Source organism: Manduca sexta, chromosome 4, assembly GCF_014839805.1.
Source record: "Manduca sexta isolate Smith_Timp_Sample1 chromosome 4, JHU_Msex_v1.0, whole genome shotgun sequence".
NCBI classification, from domain to species: domain Eukaryota; kingdom Metazoa; phylum Arthropoda; class Insecta; order Lepidoptera; family Sphingidae; genus Manduca; species Manduca sexta.
The window spans coordinates 10,908,618-10,917,074 of record NC_051118.1 but is presented as its reverse complement, the minus strand read 5'-3'; the positions used below and the strand labels follow the sequence as shown (position 1 = coordinate 10,917,074).

Here is an 8,457-nt window from a genome sequence, read left to right as displayed (position 1 = left end):
CCCATAAGGTCTAACAGACCTCGAAAGACAACTTTGAGATCCGTATAGGTAAATAGGAGATTTTTTTACTCTCTTACCTATACGACTATTAAAGCTGTCTTTCGAAAAAAAAACGCCTGCAATTGCAAAAAGAGGGAATAGGGCCCCTGACCTTATGTATTAATGTACGCTGGCGTTACCAAATAAATACATAAGGAACGCACGCTTCGTTTGATATCACAAAGTTTCTAGTGTGCTTAGAATATGGCAAAAAAACAAGACTCCGACTTTATTGGTTGAGAGACTAACACGTCACTGACGCATCGGTCTCTCGACCAATCACAAACATTTTATTTATTTAAGACTTTATTGTACACCAAAAATATAAAAAACAACACAAATATGTATACATACTGTGGAAATAATTAAAACATCGGTGGTACCACCGACAAATTGCGGTCTTATCGCTCGAGGCGATTTCTACCAGAAAACCATTGGATGGACATGATAAAAATAGTGGAAAGGGCAGTTTAGGGCCTACGTAAAATAATAATAATAATATGAAAAATCAGATACGATAAGATATAGAATAATCAAAAAATCTAATTAAAACATCAAATTAAACATCTTACGAGTCTTTTTTTTTGGATCGTTCTAAGGGAGCAGACTAGTAAACATATAAACATATGACGTGTAATGTAAAGTCTATGGACCCATTATCCACGATATCGATTAACATGTGTTGGACAAAACGTAAACAATCGATTCATGCGTTTAATAATCTTCAGATATAATACAATGTACTACCCCGCACGTGTAACGTGTGAGTTATATGACAACGTTTATGGTTTGCGTTTTCGTTTTGTTTAGTATCAAAGTTATAGTAGCTATATTCTTTATTTAGGTCATCGTTACTTAATAAACAGATATCAACATCTCAAATTTCTTAGAAGTTAGTACGTTGTTTTTAAAAGTTATGCATTAATGAGTCAGTCGCATATTTTTTCTAGTATGATTAGTTTTTTTTTTTTAAAGAATAGAGACTTCTATTAGGTCAGTTTGTCAGCATTATGCCACTTATGGCTTACGATTGGACTGACATTCCAGAATTGGATGAAAGTCGCTAAATAAAAATAGAATAAAAAAATATCATCTTAAGAAGACGCGGTCGCAGCCTGAAATTTGGAGGGGGTCATTATGTAATTTTTTAGATTTTCCATTATCAAGCCCAGATGGATATTTTTCGTTTTATAATTTTTTGAAGACTTTTCCAATATGACGTTTACCATTGGTAGGGGGGTGGGGTCATGTCCCCTGTGACCTCCTCTTCGTACCGCGCCTGATCTTAAGTCACAGCATGACGAGTTTTGGAAGTTGAATATTATTTGTATAACAAATTCTTCTCGGTCTTAATACTTAAGTTTTCTTTATTAAATAGTTCAATGCATTAAATGACTATTTGAGATCTTACTCAAGGTGAGATTGATTACGGCTCTTAGAGCATAGTATTACAAGGCACTGTATGTATCGTGCAGTTTTTGCAAATGCCTTTTGTAGGCGATATTACGTATTAAGAGGGTAGTTGACATTTTATGTAAATACATTTATGAAAATTGTACTTATTTCATCCAAAATCTATAGAAAAATCATTTTCAAAATCCATGCAATAATAAATAAATTATAAAGTTCGATAATCCCACCGGGCCCCTACTTTTACACACAATATTTAAAATGTTAATAACTGCTTTGCTTTTCAACTAATTTTGATGCTGATTTCACAAAAGAATTGCTTTCTTCTTAATATTGTCTGTTAAATATACAATAATAAACTCCCAATTCTCATGGCACTCAGTAATTATACAAGCTAATGGCCTTTCTGCTCCATTTATTGGATTAAATATTTTGCAAACCTAAAACCAACAGTTTTTAGATAGTGTTGGTTTGTGGCAATAATAGAAGAAATGTAGAGCTACCAGGGGCCAAACCAAAATAACCAAACCGCGTAGCATGAGAAAAATCAACATAATCAAAACTATTAATTGCTTTTCGTATTTATTTATTTTTATTTTTCTCACACGCAGTCATTACAGAAGTATTCAAATGCGACATTGTGGGGTAATTATCATTAGTTTAAAATAAAAAAAACATATGATCTAATAAATTATATGATCTAATGACAAAGTAATGACAACGAATATTATAACCATCATATAAAAGGAGACTTGATCTGTGAAGACGGCATAACGCTTGGTCATTTATAGGTAAGTGTTTCACAAGCCACGAAGGCCTAACGTATAATGCAATGTAATGGCGAAAAAAGAGGTCGTGTTCAAAATCTGGGCTGGGATATTTATGTATGAACTGCAAATACTGGTTAGGGTTCTGGGCATTTCAGGAAGACCCTTATTCTTAATTCTTGTTTCACAAGACTGGTGTCTTTGAGGATCAAAGACAACGTTATGTGAGCTTATATGCAAATCTAATTCATTCTGTACCAAATTTGGCTAGTGGGTACTGAATTTATTATATTGCAACACGCTAGTTAACAGATCTTCCTAAAAGTAGATGTAAAGCTAAATGAAGTCATACTCAACTATTGTTTCTTATTACCATAGTCACAAACATTGCTATGAGAACGCATGATGCGCTCGTATGCATAGCGTTTCCAATTAATAGTTTTCATGTGAAAAAGATCTAACAAACTCAATGATATTCGGTGATTATTTCCCAAAAAATGTTATCACCTTGCTGGCGGTAAGATATTTGTATCCGTTCGAATAGCGACTGCCTTACACAAAGTGTAAAACTTTCTCGCGTTAAGAGATTACCTTATCTATAATCGGTGTCGGCCGGTATAATTTTACCGACTGGCAAGGGATAATCTTCTCATCAATCGATACTCCTCCTCTATTACACTTACTATTAGTCATATTCATTATTATAATTAATAAAATTGATTTCATAGGATCATCAGAATGCTTCGGATAACCTTTCTTGTCGTACTGACGGCGCTGGCCTGCCAAGCCGCATCCGAAGAAGACAGTACAGATGACAATTATTTATACAATAGTATTATTGTCGGAGATTACGAGGTCGCTGTATCTATGACCAAAGACCTGGTGAAAGATAACAAATTGGAGATCATCAGTACGACTGTACAGAGACTGATCAACGAAAACCAACGCAACCTTGTTGACTACGCGTACTATCTGTGGAAAGAAGGCGGTGAAGACATCGTAAAAAAATACTTCCCGTTACAATTCAGAATCATCCTCGGCCAACATGCTGTCAAACTGCTTAGCACGAGAGACAACATGGTGGTTAAACTGGGGTATCGACGTGACAGCGATGGCGACAGGACTGCTTACGGCGACGCCAACCATATGATTGGTGACAGAATGGCCTGGAAATTTATTCCCGTTGAGGATTCCCAGCTGTATTTCAAAATCTACCACCCGTTAACCGACCAATACTTGAAGCTTGGTCTTGCGACTGATAGCGATGGAGACCATGAAGTTTTTGGTGGAGACCTGTACGATTCCTACCGTTTCCAATTCTTCTTGATACCAGCGATGAACGGAGCCGACCTTGTGTTCTATATATTCAACCGCGAGTACCAGCAGGCTCTGAAGCTGAGCAGGGCCGTGGACTCCGACGGCGACCGACAGGTGTTTTCAGAGAAGGGCAACGTCCTTAATGATACTTACTCCTACGGGTGGAAAATCAAACCGTTGTAAATTAAACACATTAGCTGTGATTCATGGATCTTAATGAAATAAAGCATTGGTGCATAGACTGCCTATTATTGTTTTTTTTTTTACTGCTTCAGTGGCGTAGTTGTAATGGGATCGCAGTACGAGTACGCCTAATTAGTCAAATCAACGCATTCTCTGAGGTTCTAGGTTCGAATGCTAGGTCGGGCCAAAAATAATTATTGACATTGGGTATTTAATATCTTCATCTATACTAAGATATAAAGCTGAAGAATTTGTTTGTTTTTTGTAAAGAAACGAAAAATGTGCATGAGAGTTCCAAAATTTATAACATTTGTAATTTCCATTACCACCGTTACCAGTTAAAGTAAAGCGCACAATTTATATTTTTATTGACTCATTACTTCCTAAAGTCAGTGGTGTATGCCTTGGGTTTCGAATCTACACACATAACTTCCATTCTATTCTCAACTAGACTAAAGTATAATCCTGGCAAGCAAATTAATAACGATGGCATAAAAACCAAGAATGTAGCAACAAAGTAATTGTTTTTCACGCTACTATGTAACACACGACGATAAACTACTGACTTCGACAATTATTTCTATATAAGACGAGAACGGATCAAATCGTGACATTTTAAAACTGCTATCAGTTATAACTGGGTAAGTTTTCAACTCAATTTCCATGCCTTCATTCCTCTGGAGTATGGGGTCAGAACTTTATTTTGCATTGGTCGTACGCTAGTTTAGACATTTGTCTCTGTAATAATTATCATTATTATAAACGAAAAAATCTGTTCTTACAAATTTAAAACTTCGAATTTCATGCAATCATTAAATCTATTATAGTCATCGCTGTCATTTCCATTTTGCCATCGGATTATCCATTCTAGGAAAGAAGTTCCATTATTCTACCCGGAAACGCATGCTACTAGCACTGTGCATTTTGAGAGCTCATTTTTAATACGAACTTCTATAATGTGGAATCAACTTCCACCAAAGTCCCACAGACTTTGCCCCTGGCATTGTCGACGTCTATGGGCGACAGTGTCCACTCACCATTAGGTGGGCTGTTAACTTATTTGCATTTGAAGGCAATTAAAAATATATAATCATTTCTACCTTACAGATACAAAATGTTGCGGACAACAGTGGTATTATTGACGCTTGCGGCGATTGCCTTTGCCGCACCCACCTCCGACGACATATATAACAATGTAGTCATCGGGGACATTGACGGAGCCGTCGCCAAGTCCAAAGAGCTCCAGAAGCAGGGCAAAGGTGACATCATCACTGAGGCAGTCAACAGGTTGATCAGGGACAGCCAGCGAAACACTATGGAATACGCGTACCAACTCTGGAGCCTCGAGGCTAGAGATATCGTTAAAGAACGTTTCCCAATCCAGTTCAGAATGATGTTAGGCGAGCATTCCATTAAACTGATCAACAAGAGAGATAACCTAGCAATGAAACTGGGTGTCGCGACTGATAATTCTGGAGACAGGATCGCGTACGGCGCCGCTGATGATAAAACAAGCGACAGAGTGGCTTGGAAGTTTGTTCCCCTTTCTGAGGACAAGAGAGTATACTTCAAGATCCTGAACGTGCAACGCGGCCAGTACCTGAAGCTTGGCGTTGAAACCGACAGCGACGGAGAGCACATGGCTTATGCATCCAGTGGAGCCGACACCTTCAGACACCAGTGGTACCTCCAGCCCGCGAAAGCAGATGGGAACCTTGTCTTCTTCATCGTCAATCGGGAGTACAACCACGCGCTGAAGTTGGGCAGGTCTGTAGACTCGATGGGAGACCGTCAGGTGTGGGGACACAATGGAAATGTCATCGGAAACCCTGAACTCTTCGGATGGTCAGTCGTGGCTTTCTAAAAATATTTGTTATGTGTATTACTGTGAATAAAATGATTTTATTATAAAGTGGGTATGTTTTTACTTTACTAATAATAGGGTCCCACGAGATAATATTATATAAACAAAAATATATAAAAAAGGAAAAACGATACAAAGAATATAGGTACTAATATCGTTTTAACTCAGAAAATGAAAAGTTAATTTCTTTTTCCTTTAGTACAGTTTATTCAAACAAAAAATAATTTTAACAAAAAATTAAACCGCCTTCAAAAACCACTCAAAACCAAAAAATAATTTCACATAACAAGTATATATTGGATACCAATTTTAGAGTCGGTGCCTAATTAAAATTGCTAGTTAAGCTAGATAAATACATTTACGAAAATGTGAAAACAATGTGCTGCCAGCGTAAAAAGTCAGCAAGTCTGATCGTCAACGGAGATGAACACACCACCGCCGAATTGATAACCTCCTCCTTTTTTTGAAGTCGGTTAAAAATAACACATTGGCTGCTGGAGTATAATAGTTACAATATACCTCATTTAGACTAATATATTGGGAGTAACGAGAAAATGAGGAAGTGATAGCAAAACATTTGGTTTCGCTAGTGCTCAGTAATTAGTGACTACCATTTACTGCAGTAGGATGATTGTATCTCGTTTATCGGAATTTTAACGTTTATAATATTGCTTGGACCAGGAGTATAACTAGGGTCAGAGTTATACTTAGAGAAGTGGATCTTAGATCTATGGTGTTAAAGCACATATTAACTATGAAGAAATGCAACACCGATTATTTTTTTTTTTATTTGTTCTACACAACTGCATACAAACAAAATAATATACCTTAAATACTATTCACAAGAAATGGTTGCACTATGTTTGTAACATTTCACATGTAGGCACAGCATGCTTAATAGTACGTTAAATTATAGTAAAGACTAGTTAAATTATATTATAGAAAGCTTACGTTATATCGGGATATATTTAGTATGTTTCTACACTCATGAATTCTAATCTGTATCAAAAGGTTTATGATTGCCCCGAAAGTAAAAATATCAGCCCTGAATTATACCCATTCTAGAAGAGGAGCCTCCTCTAATACTGAGAGAGTTTTTGGCCTTAGTCCACCTCCCTGGCCTAGTGTTTGTTGGAAGTCTTCACCTTTTAAATTCCTATGGAGAATGTTTAGGTGTGAAGGTTTTCTCACGAAGTATTTCTTCACTGTTAAAGTGAACGATAATTTATTAAATTAAAACAAATATAATTTTGAAAAGTCAGAGCTGTGTACCTTGGGTTTTTTTCCATTTTAGGCCACGGCGGTCAAACTCAACAGAGGGAGCCTGGTACGCAGGACATATAGTGCACATGAGTGTGCGCAATACTCTCTGATGCACTCTCTGTTCCTTCATTCTCATAGTCCGGTGAGACGGCAATTCGACATGACCGGAGAGAGATCAGGCGCAGGACTAATGGCTTTACGTGCTTTCCGAGGCACTGGGGTAACGCACAGTCAACTTCCGACTCTGATTTGCGACTAAGTACTTTTTAAGATGGAAAACCCTGTCTTAAATTATTTATGTCCCGATCCGGGATTCGAACCTAGGACCTCAGCATGTTCGTCGTATTCAACCCGCGTATGCATAACAACCACGCCACCAAGGCAGTGTAATAATAATTATTGCTGTTTAAATTAAAATCCAATTAATTAATCAATGAACGACGAATTTGACTGTAAACAAATCAGTTCTTCGATATATAAAAGGGCATCTGAATTGAAACAGTCAGTATAGCACTGAGATAGGTGCTTTAAAGGTAAGTACCCCACACGATTTAGCAATCATACTATTTGATATTTAATAACAATTTAAAGCTAAAAAATGCTACGGATAACGCTTCTCCTAGCGCTCGCGGCACTCGCCTGCCACGGCGCTCCAACTTCCGACGATGTAGCAGTCGATCGGATGTACAAAAGCGTTATTGTCGGCGACTACGAAAGCGCTGTCGCTCTCAGCAAAGACCTCGAGAAGCAAAAGCGAGGTGATGTTATCGCTCTCGCCGTCAACAAACTGATCGACGAAAGCCAACGCAACGTTATGGACTTCGCCTTATATCTGTGGAGAGACGCCAAAGATCTTGTCAAGAACTACTTCCCTCTCGAATTCCGGAGCATCCTCGGCCAGCATTTAGTCAAGTTGATCAGCAAAAGAGATAACATGGTGGTGAAGTTGAACTCTAAAGTTGACGGCGATGGTGATAGGATGGCTTACGGTGACAGCAACCACAATATCGGCGACAGAATGGCCTGGAAACTCATTCCAGTCGAGGATTCTCAGGTGTATTTTAAAATGTACAACCCTCTTACTAATCAATACCTGAAAGCTGGAGTCAAGGTTGACAGCGACGGAGACCACACTATATACGGTAGCAGCCAGTCTAACGAGAACCGACACCAATTCTATTTGGTGCCGGTGAGGTATGACGGGCAGGTCTTGTTCTACATTTACAACCGCGAGTTCCAACAGGCGCTGAAGCTGGGCAGGGCTGTCGACTCGGATGGCGACCGGATTGTGTATACAGAACACGGTAATGTCGTCGGAGACCCTTACAGCTTCGGGTGGAAAATCAAACCGTTGTAAACGAATATATTATGACTTCGATGATTTGGATGTAATAAATTTGATTTGACGCATAAACTGGGTTATACTGAGTGAAAGTTTTTTATTGAACTGACCCTTTCTAATGAATATCTCTGACATAAAATTAACCATAAATAAAATATGTTGAGTTGATCTAAAACGCAGACAATTTAACAACTTTATTCGTACAATTGTTATTTTTAATTTGTTCTATCAAATTTCACAAACAAATAGGTTTGATGATTGATCTGATGATT

At 37.9% G+C, this 8,457-nt stretch overlaps 3 protein-coding genes across 4 annotated transcripts; all 3 read left to right on the top strand.

Annotated features, from left to right (window-relative positions):
• The first annotated feature begins 2,314 nt into the window (after positions 1-2,314).
• LOC119190546 (microvitellogenin-like) lies at positions 2,315-3,781 on the top strand. The gene has a single exon (XM_037442685.1). It carries the CDS (start codon positions 2,955-2,957, stop codon positions 3,714-3,716), a length of 762 nt encoding a protein of 253 aa, XP_037298582.1. The 5' UTR covers positions 2,315-2,954; the 3' UTR covers positions 3,717-3,781.
• Positions 3,782-4,122: 341 nt separating this feature from the next.
• LOC115444480 (microvitellogenin-like) lies at positions 4,123-5,631 on the top strand. Of its 2 annotated transcripts, none has more exons than XM_030170256.2 (2): positions 4,123-4,357; positions 4,824-5,631. In XM_030170256.2, the coding sequence occupies exon 2, from the start codon at positions 4,831-4,833 to the stop codon at positions 5,578-5,580; it is 750 nt and encodes a 249-aa protein (XP_030026116.1). In that variant the 5' UTR covers positions 4,123-4,357; positions 4,824-4,830; the 3' UTR covers positions 5,581-5,631. The 2 variants fall into 2 exon arrangements, with proteins under 2 accessions (XP_030026116.1, XP_030026115.1); XM_030170255.2 differs by lacking the exon at positions 4,123-4,357 and adding an exon at positions 4,381-4,405.
• A 1,810-nt stretch (positions 5,632-7,441) lies between these two features.
• Positions 7,442-8,200, top strand: LOC119190414 (microvitellogenin-like). The gene has a single exon (XM_037442257.1). The coding sequence runs from the start codon at positions 7,442-7,444 to the stop codon at positions 8,198-8,200; it is 759 nt and encodes a 252-aa protein (XP_037298154.1).
• Positions 8,201-8,457: the final 257 nt, after the last annotated feature.